General features: G+C 40.8%; 1 protein-coding gene across 8 annotated transcripts in view; it reads right to left on the bottom strand.

Annotated features, from left to right (window-relative positions):
* Positions 1 to 32: 32 nt before the first annotated feature.
* LOC308317312 (membrane-associated phosphatidylinositol transfer protein 2-like) overlaps positions 33 to 17,566 on the bottom strand; it is a 52,618-nt gene continuing 35,084 nt past the window's right edge. For 4 of the 8 annotated variants that reach the window (XM_080766212.1, XM_080766214.1, XM_080766213.1 and 1 more), the window contains 15 exons: positions 16,329 to 16,448; positions 15,965 to 16,179; positions 15,663 to 15,838; positions 15,365 to 15,535; positions 13,655 to 13,807; positions 12,101 to 12,265; positions 9,887 to 10,210; positions 9,095 to 9,243; positions 8,875 to 8,991; positions 8,243 to 8,359; positions 5,845 to 5,993; positions 4,919 to 5,068; positions 4,560 to 4,740; positions 3,993 to 4,121; positions 33 to 3,780 (listed from right to left, as the gene is read on the bottom strand). In XM_080766212.1, coding sequence (XP_080622338.1) covers positions 3,400 to 3,780; positions 3,993 to 4,121; positions 4,560 to 4,740; positions 4,919 to 5,068; positions 5,845 to 5,993; positions 8,243 to 8,359; positions 8,875 to 8,991; positions 9,095 to 9,243; positions 9,887 to 10,210; positions 12,101 to 12,265; positions 13,655 to 13,807; positions 15,365 to 15,535; positions 15,663 to 15,838; positions 15,965 to 16,179; positions 16,329 to 16,448 — 2,697 coding nt within the window. In that variant the 3' untranslated portion in view covers positions 33 to 3,399. The remainder of the gene's footprint in view (positions 3,781 to 3,992; positions 4,122 to 4,559; positions 4,741 to 4,918; positions 5,069 to 5,844; positions 5,994 to 8,242; positions 8,360 to 8,874; positions 8,992 to 9,094; positions 9,244 to 9,886; positions 10,211 to 12,100; positions 12,266 to 13,654; positions 13,808 to 15,364; positions 15,536 to 15,662; positions 15,839 to 15,964; positions 16,180 to 16,328; positions 16,449 to 17,566) is intronic. The other 4 variants (XM_080766215.1, XM_080766217.1, XM_080766216.1 and 1 more) reach the window with 4 other exon arrangements.

The raw sequence follows: 17,566 nt of genomic DNA, 5'->3' as shown, positions 1-17,566 counted from the left end.
CATATTTTTCTTTATACACTGTACATGAAAACACAAGAAAATTACATTATCCAAAAACTAAGATACACCCTGTACAATGAAAATATCTTTCACACTTTTACCAAGGTGTTGTATACAACAAACAAGCAGGGTTTTGCACTTCACAGGGGAGTAGAGCATGAGAAGTATCTCAAGCTGTTACAGATGGGTTTTGTGCAATTGGTATTTTCATTAATTTAAATGTTAATATTCCAAAGCCTTATAAGAAAATATGGCCTTTTCCTACTGTACTTCCACACAGAAATCCTACTCTTTCTATAGAAGGCCAACTCAGAATAGCAGCGGTCTTGGCCTATAGGGTAACAATGCTCAATATACAGTAAGGCAGAAAGGGGGAAATGTAAGGCCCCTGGTATCTTATCAGAAGCAGAAAGATTGTCTGCCCAAAAATATCCAAACTCCAATGATTGTGCTGGGTCATCTATACATTCTCTGGAGATTAATATCCAGGTAATTCAGATCTTCGAAAGGGGACTGTACCTTATTTAGAAGGGTAAATGTTTTACACATCTAAACATTCTCAAATACCTTTCAACCTTACAAAATAGAAAGGGCAAGTCTTGCTTCAAACCCAATATCAAAATGGTGGAGCTGCTCAGTGGCCAAGTCTGGTAGTATTGGTCAGCTCACAGGTTTGTGTGTCTGTCTGTCTGCAGGGTGTTGCTGAAAAGGAGCTCAGCTACTACCCTGGGTAAATAAAAGAAAAACAAAATGTGGGAGCATTGTAACTTAAACAGCCTATATCTTACTTTATCCTATGAGGTGCTGCCAAGGTATTCAATGAAAACAGTTTGAAATCTCTGAACTCACCTTGAGCAAATATGTTGATAAGAGGTAACGTAAAACACATCAGGATTTAATATGCATATTGACTTTCTACTTTTAGACTTGACAGTGTCACACATACAGTAATTGTATATCTCTCACCAACGTCTGGGCACTTACTGTATACATATCCACATGTATAGTATGTATGTAAACCATGGCATCTTCAGCTACACCAAGTATGTGCCTGTTTCAGTGATTGTCAGTGCATTGTGACATTTTCTTAAAATGGACATTGTTCTCTAAAGACAAACCCATCAGCACAGTATAGGGCTGCCCGCCCCGATAGTCAAATTATCAATTAATTTGTCAGTTTGTCCTGAATTATTTCTTTCTTGCTAAATTAACTGGAAGATTAATTCTAACCAAGCCCATAGCCTGTGTGAAATCAACATTTGAATGTACAGTTCTCAACCTCACCAAACTGAAAAGGCTGGTCTTTTCATTACTTTGTGGCAACACAATTTTACAGATTTGCAGACTAAATCAACAAATCGATTGGTTTATAAATTAATTTGACTATTAAGAGTAAGAATTTCTTTAGTCGAGGACAGCCTTAGCATAGTAATATTGCACAATTGGTCCATTGATTGCATCCACATCTTTACATGCCAAAAAAGAAAAAATATACATAAATTGAATGAACCAAGAATTGCCTTCTCTTTCAGAAATAATCAATCAACAGCATGGATTAAATCAAACTCTATGTACCTACTTTTTAAGGATATTGTACATACATTTTGCAGATTATTTCCACTGACGGTTCTGCAAAGAGTGATCTTAACCTAAATAGTACTACCTATGTGCACATTCAATGCCTCATTTACAGCTTAAGAATAACAAGAGGCAATTTTGAAAATATATCATAAGCACAATATATGACAAGATATCATTGATACAATTCAGGTTATTTGAAGGATCAAAGTGGTACAAATAAAATACTGTGCCAGGCAAAGAGTTTTGCTGCATATTGGCTGTTTGCGAATAAAGTTATGAGAAAATAAACTCTAAAATGAACCACAGCATAGCTAAATAACCTTAAAACATTTTGTTCACCAAATCTATATACTCTTTAACTTATATGTACCCTTTTAAATAACGAATCCTGAAAGTGATGGTGGTTTTTCCCCAGAGTAAAGAAGACACTTGAAAGTTGCCTGCCCATGGGCATATACTACAATATAACATTATGTACAAAGCCATTTGATTAAACCTAATGCATACTTCATCGTATGACCATTTCCTAAGAAAAGAAAAGTAAAAAAACCAAAAAGAAAACAGTTTAAAATCAGTTCTAATTATTTATATACGAGAAAGTATAAATGAGGCTTTAGACATTCACTACAGTATACTTACACAATAAAGTCTTCAGAGCAGGACAGGTATTGACGAAAGGACATTTGATTCAGTTCTCCTTTAACATACAACATATTATACACTTTTCACTTTGGCACATACAGCAAACCATACAGTTATAAGAATGAACCTAACAGCAAGTCACTGTAATTGTGTAATGTGTTGAATGTCATAACAAACAAACCAGGAATTCAACTATCTATATTTAAAGGGTAATTTTGTTTTCTCACATTTTGATATTAGGATGGTTCTTCGGCCTGAGAGTAATCTAAGAAACATTGTAGAACTGGAATGCATTGGTTCTCTGGTGATAGCCGTACAAATCTCAAAAGTTTAAAAATCTCAAAATTGTTGATAAGTTCACCTCAAATCAACATAATTAAAAATGCCTTGTTTCAAGGAAAATAAATTATTTTTAAAAGGCTCTTACCAGAAAAGAAACCTTTCCAAGTTTACCTGCCTTTTGAGGCTTCCATCAGGCAAAACATATCAAGTATCACATAAAACAGTTCGTTAATAGACAAGATTACCTGTATTTTGTAGTTGTGTTTTGAGTTTGTAATTGTGTTTGTGTGTGTTTAAATTGACCACATAAGTAAGAGTCACAATTCTGTTTGCAATAAAACTGTCACCTCATGAAACCTAAGTAAATGTGCTGTCTTTGGCCATTTTATATTAAAACTGTACATAACAGGGATACTTGTGTATAAAACCAGCTCCAAATTAAAATCCCATTCTAGGACCATGATAGAATGCAGGTTTTTATCTCTGAATCAGATAAATAAATACTAAGTATTATGCAACAAAAACAGTCTTGATATCTACCTAACCCTTATGTTGCGTGTTTTACTACATAATTTATATGCTTCTTGAAATGCATGTATGGTCTCGGCAAGAAGAGGATAACCCCTGTCCATAGCTATTTCTGGTGGAGTATAGCATAGTAATGGCATTGCTTTTACAAAGACTGGTTTGTAGCACCAAATATTCTCAAAGCTGTATTTTCTTTTTTTCCCTCCCATGTCATTATTTACATCTGGTGCAATTGCGCAGCTTTTCCATCCTCTTTCTGTGCATTTTTTCTGTCCATCTGCTTTATTTCCTTGATCCCTCCCTCAGCTCCAAATCTCCTAGTCTCCCGCTCATTCATGAAGTCTTTCATTGAACCTGAACCTAACCTCATTTGGGGTTGAAAACTCCTGGTTCCAGCTTGGTGCTGCTACTTCGGCCCCAGCAGCTTGCTGTGATGCTCATGCTGCGCTGAGCAGATCCTTGGCTGTGAGTACGCTCCAGCCGCTCCCGTTCCAGTCGCTCGCTGTCCGACTGGCTCTGTGTGCGCTCTGGCCTGTTGAGGGTGCTGCCTGTGGGGGAGGTGGGAGGAGCCGGCTGGGACGAGATTGTGCGCAACAGGTGGTTACGCTTCCTCAGGAACTCGCTGTTGGCACCCAAGCCAAAGCTGCCCTTACGCAGCACCATACGAGCACTGCTGGACTTGGATGGCCGAGAGCGCTGGTTGTACTCCAGCTGGGACAAGTGGGCTGCGTAGCCCTCTGTGATGAACTGGGGAGAAGAACACGAGCTCATTCACATGATATATCAATTGTTACAGTACCAGCGTTTAACACCAGACAAGCCAAATAGTGAATTAAATCACAGTGCTTTTGCACATTTACATCATCTTGCTTGAATGCCGAGTACTTGCACATTCCTACAAAGACTGACGAATGGGATCTGAAATTGTCATGAGTTTGTTCTTGATTTGTAAGCAGTACCTGGCACTGATGTTGCATCTTCTTGGACGGTCTTCCAACAATATAGATTTGGGAGGGAGGAAGGCCAATGGAGGTGTAGACCGAGATGTCTTTGGTTGAACCATAGCCAGCAAAAATCTTCATGTGAGCCTGTCAGCAGTAAAATTATATCGTCATTTTAACCGATTTTGGGCGGGAACCCCTTTTGGTGTTAGCATTATGTTATGCTTTAGCCATTGAAAAATAGCAGATCTACAAGCTCATATGAACTTGTAGGTCTGCTATTTTTGAAAAAAATGTGCCTCAAATCTTTCAGAAAATTGTCATGATTTAGAAAACATTTATTTAAAATGTAGACGTCAGGCCTGAATGTGTTAATTGTCACTTTGTACACTGCAGTTAACTTTAGCCTAACGTTTAGTTCATGTGGTCATATTTAAGCTGTGGTATAAGCCACACAAATGCTTTTTTAATCTAAAACCACGTTTCCAAGATCTTTGCGCACACACACACACACACACACACACACACACACACACACACACACACACACACACACACACACACACAATTCCCTGTGGCTCCTACCTCGGTAAGCGTTTTGAGGAAGTTGGCCTTGTGTCTCAGAGGGTCATGGACCAGACCGTCACAGAATGAGACGATTCCATGTGGAAAGTTATGCTGAGCCAGCCAAGCCACCACCCGCTGCTTCTGCATGTCTGGACGTCCCGTCACATAGATGATCAAATAACCCAAGTCCTGCCAGTGTCTGAAGTGAGAGAAAATAAGTGAAATGAGTTGTTGTTTATCTTTATAGGCATCTGAAATAGCTTTTACTTGACTTGAACTAGTTGATACATAAGGCAATAGAAACATAAACAACTGTTGGAGATACATTTGTTTGAATCTGTGAGGCCAATTCCCATGAAGTAAGGAGACTGCTATACCTGACAACATCCACAGCTCCAGCCCTCACTTTAGGGTCACTGCCCATGATGGACACACTGGCAGCAAAGGAGCCATCAATGCTAAATACCACAAATTCAGTTCCACGGGGAAGAACTGTCAAGTAGCTGTCTGCAAAAGTGTGGTCTCCCCTGAGATACAGCAGAAAGGTAGAGAGAGTGAAACGTACAATTTTTTAACAAACACACAGACAGTGTTCAACCAAAAATAAAAATTCAGAAAAATGGAGTTAGCTGTTTTCTGACATACACTTACAGTATGTTTCCTTTACCTCTTTACTTGCGCAAGCAGAGCGTGCAAGTAAGGTGGTTTATCTGGCGCTTTGATGCATATGCCGTGGTGATTTCGAGAGTGACGTAATGAAGATATGTATCAATGCTGGGGTATAACTGGCTCTGGAAAGCCATTGATTCCGCTCCCTATAATTGAAGTGCCATTTTCACATATAGCAATGGACACAGTGGGGCCACTGCCCAAGTCAGTGCGAGAGCATATAAGTATATACTGGTGATTGTCGATTATGCGGGGTATAACTGGCTTTCGATGGTGACGTAATAATAATGATAGGTTTTAGTGTCGGGTGGATTAAAGGTAATGTCTTTATGTATACATGTATGTAATCTGAAACCTATCTACATTACATCACCGAAAGCGACAGTAATTGCGATTTCTGCTTGCGCACTAGTAGGCCATTTATGGCCTACTAGTGTTTATGGCCTACTAGTGTTTATGGCCTTCTAGTGAGCAAAACGCAAGTAGGCACTCGACAGAGTGCAGTTCTAGTTTTAGTTTGGAATTAATGCATTGGGTACTATTCTCTCCATTTTCCAGATGTGGCTTATACTAAATTATATACTGTACATTAAAATGCTTTGATCACATAAGAGGAGTTAGATGCTAAACTCACCTGACAACCATTTTGATTGGGTAGACTCCAATGCCCAGGCGCTTGCTCTCTGGGATGATAAAGGATACACGACCACTACTGTTGGTCACCTCTGTATCAAAGTACACCCATTCTCCTGATGGAGGCTGGGTCATGATGTGAAGATCAACCTGCACAGGATTAGAAGACAAACTAAATATCAACACATACAGTAAATTATCATCATCAGTGACATTGCGCGCGCGCGCACACACACACACACACACACACACACACACACACACACACACACACACACACACACACACACACACACACACACACACACACACACACACACACACACACACACACACACACACACACACACACACACACACACACACACCTAAACCTGGCCCACAAGGGGGCAGTATAGAGTGCAGTATTCTCAGTCTACTCTTGAATTTTTCTTCCCAATTGATTGATTGATTTAAATATTTATTAACAGTTTGCCGAATTACAGTACATTTCAGGCACAGACTCAATACACAGACTGTTAACTGTGAGTGGACGACCCAATTAAGCATTACACTTGTTTACAAGAGGGTCCACCTTGTTCAATTCATCAAAACATTTAGAGACGTACAAATAGACACTTCTATATAGTCAAAGAACAGAGCAGGAATTCATCATAAAGGAGGTAAAAAGGGAACAAATACAGTGATGGGTGGGCGGTGGTGGTGGGATTCAGATTTTTTTTCGAATTGCAGCCAACATGTTAGCTTGCCCCAGATTTATTAAAAAACACAAATAATTTACCTGACTTTGGAAAGTTGAGGCCCGGATCCCCTTTTGTCCTAAATATCATCATTTTCACATATTGTGAATAATAATCCTAGATCGACAGTCCTTCCATGTTTGGGCACAGGCTGACATCATCAATGACATCAGAGATAGACACAGGGAAGCCACGCTATTATGACATCATGTCATACAATCAGTTTTGCAGCATATTAGTTGCTCAGATAAAATCATTTATGCACACATTAAAGAAGGCTGGTGAAATAGCTACTGTCATACTACTTCATCGAAACTACTTTACTTTTCCCAAAGTAGGCAAAAAATCTATGGTCCAATTTGTCCCTTCTAAGCTGCATACGATTTTGGTTCACTGCATACCGTGTCTCAGCAATCAAGCCTTTGTGTTACATAAAATGCTGCTAATCAAAGAGGTAGGAGAGCATATATTTTAAAAAGTCAAGGAGAGGTCGCACAAACTCGTAGTCCCGATGCCAAAAAACTTTTTATTTTTTTCTTCATAGCTCTCACCTCCTCCCAAAAGTAAATTGCAGGGTGAAGAAGACAACCTGAAGAAGACACCCCGTTTGTCGAAACGTTGGTAAAATAAAACGTTTTTTGGCATGGTGTGACCTCTCCTTTCCAACATGCCACATGCTTTACTTATTCCAACCTGGCTTGATGTTTTGTGGATTATTATATCACATAGCTCCCATACAGTACATACAGTAGCACAGAGGGCTTCACAGTGAGACATTTACAGTAATTACAATTTATAACAGAGCAAGTAATTACACCATTGGGTATACTGTATATACATCACTCAAGAGGGTACATTCTAGTTTAGCTTGGCAGGTACGGTTATATAATACACCCAAGTCATCTCAGGAAGACTATCAACATCAAGAATCATAACAAAAATGGTACACGATCAGACGCAGATGTCTCATAAATAATTTACACTGATCGCCGAATTGCATGTGCACCAGCAGCTTCACTTACGGTATGTAAAAATAGCTATCTGCAGGTATGTACCAGGCGTGTAGTGTTGGCTTCACACGGCACCACACTGGTCCGCACATGCACTGGCATGCACATGCGTGCCCGCGAGACAATGAGACAGCCAAGTCAGCATTCATATTACCAACTATAAACACTGATTATCATGAATAAAATAAGCAAATCTGTTTAGGCATATCTTCCTCTTTCTGTAGACCCTCATAAGGTTAACACATTAAGGATAAACAACTCATTATTATTCTTTACCTGTAGTGTACACAGTCAGAGCATACTTATTTACACGCCCCTCGACAGTGGGTGTAGGGCCAATAAAGCAATCATGGAAGGAGGTAGGGCACGCACACCATTATTTTGGTAAAGGATTACTTCCATAATCCATATGCATAATGGATAAAAGTGATGAAACATGTGTGCATCTGTATGCTGATTGCTGACCTGATGAAGATCGATTCATATTTTCAATAAAGTTATCCTTTACCAAAAGAATGGTGTGGCCCGCACACCATACCTCCTTCCATTACCTGTACACACTGACACACGAAGCCATACAACCAGTTGTTGTTGGCATGTGAGTCTTTCCATGTTGTGGACTTTTGGTAATTATTATAAGATGGTTTACCTTCTCCCCTGTTAAAGTGACCATGTCCAGGGGTCCGTACATGAAGCGACCCGTCACAAGCTGCTGGTTTTCTTCAATGAACACAGCATCATTAACACGATGGTTGGCCGTCACATTCTGGATCAAAGGTGTACAAATATTTAGTATTGTCACTGTTGGGTGGAAACCTTCCATGTCCAAAACCATTACCTTTCAGGAAATGGAAAAAATAATCTGTGTTCCAGTGGCTCTAACGTAGTTATTAATTAATTCTTATTAATACATTTATTAAATATTTATAAAAACCCACAGACAGACTTAACCACTTTCAAACCCTATTTTGGAAATTTCATTATAGGCCTCTCCGTTGGCATGTTGCTATGTGATGCGTTGTCGTCTTAAAGAGCAGTAATCTTTGCTACTTTTGTGCAACATTGTCATATAACAATTAACAAAGTATAAAATAGGACATTCAAAATATAAAAAGAGTAAGACGAAACAAGGTTTCTGCCTGAAAGCAACAACACTTAATTGCGCATTTGCACACAATCACACAACAATCACCATACATCACAATTCACAAGTATAAAACTCCAGGTCATTATTGCAGTGCTGCAGTAATTTACACTTTTGTAGATCTTCCCCTTACTAACCCTGATCTTCACGTGGGTCCTCTTCCGAAGCCACTTCTCTCTGGGTTTGGACGGAGTGAATTCTGAGACCTCTTTGCCATCCAGTTCAAGAATGCTGGAGTTTTCATGTCTCATTACCTGATGGAGATATTGAGATTAAACCATACACCACTAACTTGCATGAGGTGTGGCCACCAACAAGTCACAAATAAGCAGTGTTAATGTAATGCAGTAGACGCACCTGTCTCAGCAGGAAAGACACAACATCGGTGGACTCCCAATATGATGCGTGGAACAGGTGAGGGAGTGCCACGGTTGGGAAAGCTGTCAGAGCATCAGGGCAGTAGAGGGCAAAGTCCATTCGCTTGGTGCCCCACCAACGTGCTGCAACTGCAAGCGGATTAGAGGGCACACAAGTGAGAAGGAAGCAGGGAGAGCTGCTGTGAGGAGTGTGAAGTGAGGGACGGATGCAACACACCCTTGATTCTCAACCACCTAAAGTTAAGGTTGTTTTCCACCTTAAACCACAATCAGCACAGATCCCATAGTTCTGCAGCTAGAGAAAAGGCAAGTCATTAGTCGATCGTTATTTGCCAACATAAGCAAGCATGAGAGGAAGGAAAAATATGCTTGTTATTGTTAGAGAACCACTATTTATTTATGTTAATAGTGAAAAACCAGCATTATTATTTTTGTTAGTATGCTCTTAAAATAAGATGGAATGCAGATTTGAAAGGAAATGCCTGTCAGGGGAAAAAACTATAAGATCTGGGCCTACAGTATATAGTTAGAAGACACCTTCAACATTATCAGAGGAAGAGGATACATCTTGAACTCTACATTATAAAATCAACATAATGTAAAGTACCCATTGCAAAAGAAGTGAAAGAGATAACTATAAGCGGAGACACATTTTGGAGAAAATAATCCATACAAGGCATAGATTTTGATATAATATGAACAGTACAAGAGTGGAAAGAGAAAACTGTAGCCTCAGGGCAAGTTAGTCAAGTTCCCTCCCTTAGAAGAGTACCTTGGTCCACATCAGCCTGGGAGTCCAATGACACTAGGTCAGATATAGCACAGTCCAGACCAGTTGACAGGCACCTCTCAAACTGGTGAGAAGGTCTAAGACCTTCACTAATAGCCTCCGCTTCAGGCTCCAGCTCTGCCAATGGATCGTCTCCAAGATCTAGCTCTGGAGATTCAGGGGCCTCGACAGCCTGTGCTTTTCTACGGGACTTAGGAGGGCTTCTCAGGAAGAATTTGCTTTGGGATGACAGTGCAAGTTGGGATGACAGGGCAAGCTGTGATAAAAGGCTGCTCATTTTGGACTGGTTAATTTGGGATGATTGCGCTATGGGAAAGAACACAAAAGATACAAACCATATGATTCATGAATGGTGTTAAAAACAGTTATGTCAGTGAAAAACAGTTAAAAGAAAAAATGCTATTATACAGTATTTCTGGTTTCAACCAATAAAACATAAACAGCTGCTACTAGTGTTCAGAGATGAACTTCAGAATTCTAAAGGATGAGGTAGAGTATGCTGGTAGAGTGTATATAAATATGATATTGATATTTTAAAACACTGTGGTAAGAGATGTAAAAGAGCAACGAAAGCAGTGACTTTGGAAAGACAGTCTCACATAAAACAACAGAGAACTGGTCTTTTGGGCGGACATTTGTGATAGGGAGTGGACGATGCAGGAATGGCTCAATCAAGCAGGTTTACATGCATTATAAACATTAGAGAAATGCAGGACTCGTTCATTGCATTTACATTGAGACAGTGGGTAAGAGTTACAACAGACATTGAGTGAAAAGTGAATCTAAGCTCAAGTCTTCTTTATTACAATGTCTTGACACTTGTGATTAAATACTGTGTAAGCATAACCACCTGCATTCGAACCTGGGTCTCCGTCAAAGGAAACCAAAGAACCTCCACTCCACACTTGGTCAAAGGGGACCTTTCCCCCTAAGCCACCACCCACCAGTTGCATGAAATCGTCACGTATTTGCTTCAAATGGAAAGCCCATTGATATCTAAATGTTTGCTCTTTAGATACTTAAGTATTCCCTTATGCAAAGGTCCATAGTAGCCATTCTCCTCAGAAAATCGTAATTACCAATACCAGTCTCGTAAATATAATTTGTGGAACCGGCTAACACAATGACTGAATTTTGTCAACTCCTGTTAATGTTTGGCTGTGTTCTTCTTGCTGTCACAATAATATTCATAATTCTTCATCATAATGTTCAATATCACAGCATGATGTTTAGCATTGATTTTGTCAGTTACTTGTCTGTGTTAAATTATTAATATTATTATTAAGCTTGTGATTCCCGGTTCTTAGAAGAGACTACATTATTCCCGTTAAGTTTGGCTTTCTTTTTCTTTAATATCTTTGTATGGGGGTCCACACGTAATTCCGACGGAGCATTAGTCCGACATGTGTCCGACATGCGCTGCTCCCGTGCTTGCGGTTATGGTTAGGTTAGGGTTTGAGGTAGGTTGTCGTTGTATGTTGTCCATTTTGAAGAAGGTAGCCAACACTGACAACAGTGGTGTCAAGTAACATTAACGTTATAACATTTATCTAATGCTCCTAAATTACTGCAGTTTAGGAAAAATTTAGCTTAAGGGACAAACTTAAGTTTGAAACTTATGGTAATTTATGCAACCGGTCTTCAGGCAAGGTTACTCTGCAACATTCACCCACCTTTGAACCCCCACTTGGAACCTGATCCCAGACGAGCCCTCAATGTGACAACCTGTGGCCCACGTGGGAAACCAATATCTATGTTCAGCGGAAGGGGAAGGCTTCTGGGCTTCAAGCAGGGATACTCTCTCTGCTAAAGAAGACTGAAGTGAGTGTCTCACTATGAATCAGGTGGTAACTATTGGTAGGCGGAACCCCAGAGTAAGTTGAGCGTAGTTGAGAGTGTAAGTTGTGTAGAGTTTAGTTAGTTTAGTTTAGTAAAGTCAGACAGTTTGGAGTTGAGTGAGAGCGAAAAGTGCAATAGAAGAGAGGGGTAAAATAAATAAAGAGGCCAGATTGGGCAGCAAACGAGAAATTGAGTGAATGAGATTGCACAGTAAAATCCTCAGTGTTATCCTCAGTGTACAAATGTAACCAAATGGACACTCTCAAAGTAAAAATTACACTCAGGATTTTACAGTGTAGGATCAGCGTTTGTAAGAGTGAAGGCAAGAGAGAAAGATTTGGTGGTAACAACACTTACTGTTGGCTATGTTGGTGGCAGTGTAACTGTCTGCCATTCCTGAGACCTGGCTGGCAATGCTGGCCTCACTGGCCCTCCGTAGGCCCCGGGAGAGGGGGCCCGTTATGGGAGAGGAGGGGTACGAACTGTCCATGAAGACACCACCATGAGACTGAACAACATCTGCTATTGAGCCGAAACAAGGAGATCCCATTAGACAAAGACACAGGTAAGGGGAGCAGACAATGATGAGGGGAAAGGGTTGAGATGCAACAGCAGATGCCATGGTTTCAGAGTGCACGTGAAACCAAAGGTTATACCACCTGTTGGCCAAAGCCAGCTACGTGTAGTGAATGAATGAAATACACGACTGACTGTTAATCGTTACTCTTCTTTTTCGCCTTTTCCTCTTGTGAACGGGGAAAAGCGCCACATTTAAGTGAATGTAACAGCTGTTCACTTTAGTTGACATGAGGAAAAACTGCTGGAGACTTTACATAATCACAATACCTTTGACCATCATCAGAAGCAGTTCTATAAGGAGCTGATTGGGGTGAATCGGCAGGCTTCAACATTTTCTACATAACAAGCCTTCACACTTTTCTGACATTATGGAGATGATGTAGACAAACTAGACATACTGAAATAATTTATTAAAAATCAACGAAATGGATCACCACAACAACTAATGGTTCTTACGTTTTCATCACATTTCCATGTTGGGTCGTTACGTTTGACTAATGAGAAGTATTTGCACAGAACAGAACCATCTGTGCTCACAGCTGTGGGACTGAATGCTGTGAACAAGCCTTCGAAAAAATAGGACACCCTCAGATCGATCCTTGCTGGAGGAGGTACAGTACATTCTCAGTTTGCCATAACAACAGCTATGGAAATGCTCAGAGTGGGACACATGATACATGGACATTTTCTACTGGATGGTTCCCGGCTCAACTCGACTCAGCTCACTTTGGAACCAGATGCTTAATTTCCCACTGTAAATAGCACCACTTCAATATAGCAGAGCGCTTAAGAACAATGGTGAATTGTCTGGAAACAAGCTCTATTTAAGCTCTAGTCTACAGTCCAACAAAAACAGTTTGATAATATTTTAGGTGACAAATAGTGTCATGCTCGTAGAACACAGTACCACGCTGTGGTACCAGTAATCTTTTGACGTGCGTGCAGGGACAGAACGGAACGGTGCACGTAGAAAGCGTCCCCCTAGATTCAAGAGAAGACGCACGAACCTCGCCCAGTGGTCTAGGTTTACTGGCGCCCCCCCAGCTTGCTTTGGAGCCCCAAATAAGGTGACACCAAATAAAGTACCAGGTACCATCCACAACTTTTCCAGTATGGAAAACCGAAAAAGGTGAGGAGTTGAGTTGAGTCGAGTTGCATAGAGCTGGCCTGGTACCATGCATTGGAAAAGCCCCAATAGACATACAGATATGACAAGTGGTTTCGGATGGACACAACATAGAACACACACATATACACACACATATACACACACGCACACACACAATCAATGATACAGAGAATAGATGCAAGTGAAAGGGAGAGGCTACACACACTCCAGAGTGGCGGGTGTGGCTCTGTGGAAACTCTCCTGCCAGTTTAGCACAGGTACAGGAATGCAGGTCTCGCTGATGGTCTCCTGACAGCGAAGAGACAGAGGAGGCCCACTATCGAGTAGAAGCTGAGCGTTGCTCTGGACCGTCTCCACTATAGGCAGGCGGAGGGGTTGGAGGTCAAGGGGTTTAGGGGTCAGGTGTGCAGATATGGGGACAGGAAGCCAAGAGGCAGGAAAAGAAGACAGAAACATATGTAGTAATCACAAGGAAAACTGAATGTGAGACAAGAGAGCCGAGTTGAAATTCAGAGGGTTATTTTAAGTCTGAAAGTGCACAAATAGAACGGGTTATGGGAAGAGTCAATTTCGGCACTTATGTGTGTTCATTTAAACGGCTGGATATTGCATTATTGTCCATTTAAGTGTAAAATTAACACTCCTGTGAAGCACTACTAGAGGATTAAGGTTTAATATTAGGATGTTTTAAGTCACCAAACTGCTAGCTCTTATTCATAATAATTACGGCATGAAGTGATTAATGTACCTGAATTTACCTTTAAAACGTTATCAATATTTAAAACTTAATTAGTTACACTTAGTGGACCTGTGGGCATACAACGACAGCTTATTTGATTAAACTACCACAATCTAATAAATCAAAACCAAGGCTTGCAGTCATTAGACTCTTTCTTTCATGATTCTACAGTTTGTAGATGCGTCACCTCCTGATGCTCCACATCGAGTCCCTAATTCAGCATATCTACAGTATGTCAACTATGGAAAACAATAACCCAAAAGGAATTATATCGACACATTATCTGTATATGTTTACTATAGGGGTGTAACTATGATACAGTAACTGCATCGATCATATCGTATCGTTTGACTTTGTATTGTATGATTGCATCAAATCGTTTTGTACTTACTTGTGCGTTCATGCCACGGTGCGGGATTGTCAAATACAATGTCCATGTATTTGCCAGAGATTCACTGTGTTTACTTATTTATATCAATAATAATACATTTTTCCCTTAAAAAACCTGCACTATCCACACGTTTCATATAGATTTAATTTCTTTGCTAAATTGTTACTGCATCAATTTTAAATCATTGAATCGTATCGCCATGAATTAACCAATATCGTCCATGTATCGTATCAACCACCATGCGTATCGCATCGTTGTTCAAATGTATCGTTACACCCCTATTGTTTACTGTTAAAACATGAAAAAGCATAAAATGATGAGGCTGAGGCTAAGGGTTACTTCACGATCATGAGCAGTCCTAACAGTAACTATGGAGTATGGACACATGTAGATGAATAAATTGCTTCAGAAAATGACTTTATGCAGAGCCAGTAGAAAAATTGTGAGGGAAAGACCAACAAACGGAAATGGCAACAGGTTTTGCCTAATGCATGCATCCATGGGGAACAGGATAGCCAAGCAGAATCTAGAGAGTTTCTAGTTGTGGCAGTCTAAAGTTACTGATGATAAAAGAAAAACAACTGTTTTAATGCATGTACTGTATAAGGCATTTATGACTGTACACACAAATCCACATTGTGTGTGTGTGTGTGTGTGTGTGTGTGTGTGTGTGTGTGTGTGTGTGTGTGTGTAACCTTCTGCTTTGTCATTCCTAATGCTTGAATGTATTGGTTTGAGTGGGGCCTGTATCCAATACGTTATTATTCAGTAGAAAGGACTCACCCAGTAGAGCCGAGTTGCCGTCTCCCAGGGGGAAACGTTGGTAGCGGGGCACATTGAAAGGCGGTAGGAGGTGAAACTTCTTCTCCAAGAGGGGCTCCAGACGAGAGGCTGAGGGGTCAGCAGGGTGGAACAGGTTATACACCTGTTGGCAGGCCGGTCGCAGCTGGGCCACTAGGGGGAGACACAGAGCCAAAAGCCATGGAGTGGACAGAAAATAAAAGGTTGAGATGAGCACTAAGGTCATACCATAACCAAGTTATAAACAAAATATCTAACAAAGAATTTGTAGTCGACTTACCATCTAACACTGGAATGACAGTTTTCCGCAAGGCCAGTACCAAGCCCAGGGGAGAGCCGAACAAGAAGAAGTCGGACACCTCAAAGTCAAACTTCCCCAGGGGGCCTCCTTCCAGCATGGTGCTACTGCTGGACCTGCGTGACGTTGAGTCGTTCCGCAGAACACTAGAGTGCAAGCTGAAAGGACAGCCAGGACATCAAATTCACATCTGCTTGTGTATACCTTCCTAAATTATCTCTCCCTCAAACTAAATCGGTGTACTGTATGTGAACACCGGTTTAGACCTGCCACTCAACACTCACCTGGTCAGGAAGGCCTGGTGCTGTTTTATGGTGTCAAGTTCATAGGTGGAGGAGTCGCTTCTCTTGCGGGGTAGTTGCCGCCTGCCGTCGTCGCCTACACTGGAGCGTGGGATGTCAATGTTACTGCGGCTGAGGTGGCGGCTGCCCTCAAGGTTTGGAGAGGACGATCCGTGGCCACTATTGATGATGATGCCAGGAGAGAGAAGGTCCTGGTCCTTCAAAGGTGTAGAAAGGAACATTTAAGATGTTATTGTTGTGGTTTTTGTACTTAATAAATAGTAATAGTGAGACTGGTTTTGTATCAGTGAATAAGAAGTTGACGTGGGTTTTGGGTGTTCAGGACACAGCATGGTTTGTCTCTTACCTGCACACTCACAATGCTGCCCCTACGGCTACTGTTTTGGCTCTCACTCACAGTCTGGTTGCTGCTGCACAGTGCGTCAAACCCTAGGATTCCTCCCACACAGTCGCCAATGAGGCACACCTACAGAGGTAAAGACTTTCTAAATGGCCAAACACTAGTACAGTAAACATTCAAACCAATGAATATCCTAAAAGCACTCTCTAGGACAGGGGTTCTCAACATTTTTGGCTGGGGACCCCCTCCCCCCGACCCCCAATACAAACAGACTGCAAAAATAACCTTAATATTAACCCACAGGTTGAGAACCCCTGCTCTAGGAATAACTATCACTATTACTACTACTAATAACAGAGGCGGTTTGATACGGTATGTTACGTGAGATTTGGGTCTCTAGTCTAGTTTGAGAGTGGTAAACTGGCAGCTACAGTACTTTTGCAGTGTTTTGTCCCAGTTTCTGATGTGGTTGGCCCTGTAATATTCTGCTAAGATTAAGAATGACAGCCATATCTAACCTCAAAAACACATTGTGGTCCTCTTCCCCCTTTATTTTTAGAACTGTGTAGACCTATAGGGTACACAGACAGATAATTAAATGGAAGTAAAAGTCAGTGTTCTTGTGGTTGGTTGATAATTTTCTCTTTAGGCCCAGTGGGCTTGTTTATGCCGACATTTTGTACTGACTGGCTTTCAGACAAAAATGAGAAAACACCTGCAAATCAATGCCGTACACTCGCACTTCAGATTGTGGTTAGATAATCTACACACCCCTTTAGTCACTTTATTTACACGTTATTTACGAGTCACGACAGATTTGCATGATGTTTGGACGAAATCTGTAGAAGTAAGAATAAGGTAGGGAAGAGCCTGCATGATTGTGACATTTGTCACATTTCACACTTTCCTTTTTTCAGGCAAAGTCTATCATAAACCACTTAAAGCTTTTCAATTGATGAAACAGGTCAGGAGTTATTAACCCATTTAGGCCTGACACTGAAATAAATATTTTCACGATTTTTCAATAGCTAAATTATAACAATGTATAAAACACCAAAAGGGGTTCCAGCCCAAAATGGGTTAAACCGAAAGTGGACGCTGTTCCAGTGTTACAATTGTTGCGCATATGGGATTAATTGTAACGGCATGCGTCATAAATGTATTCGCTAAAAAACACTATTAAACATATGATTTTTATCTTTTATTGCCTTAACTTTTATCCCACGATTTTTCAACCCAATTTT

The sequence above is a fragment of the Protomyctophum bolini genome (genome assembly GCF_963924005.1).
Source record: "Protomyctophum bolini genome assembly, chromosome: 6".
Classification (NCBI taxonomy): domain Eukaryota; kingdom Metazoa; phylum Chordata; class Actinopteri; order Myctophiformes; family Myctophidae; genus Protomyctophum; species Protomyctophum bolini.
This window is presented reverse-complemented; position numbering and strand designations above follow the sequence as displayed.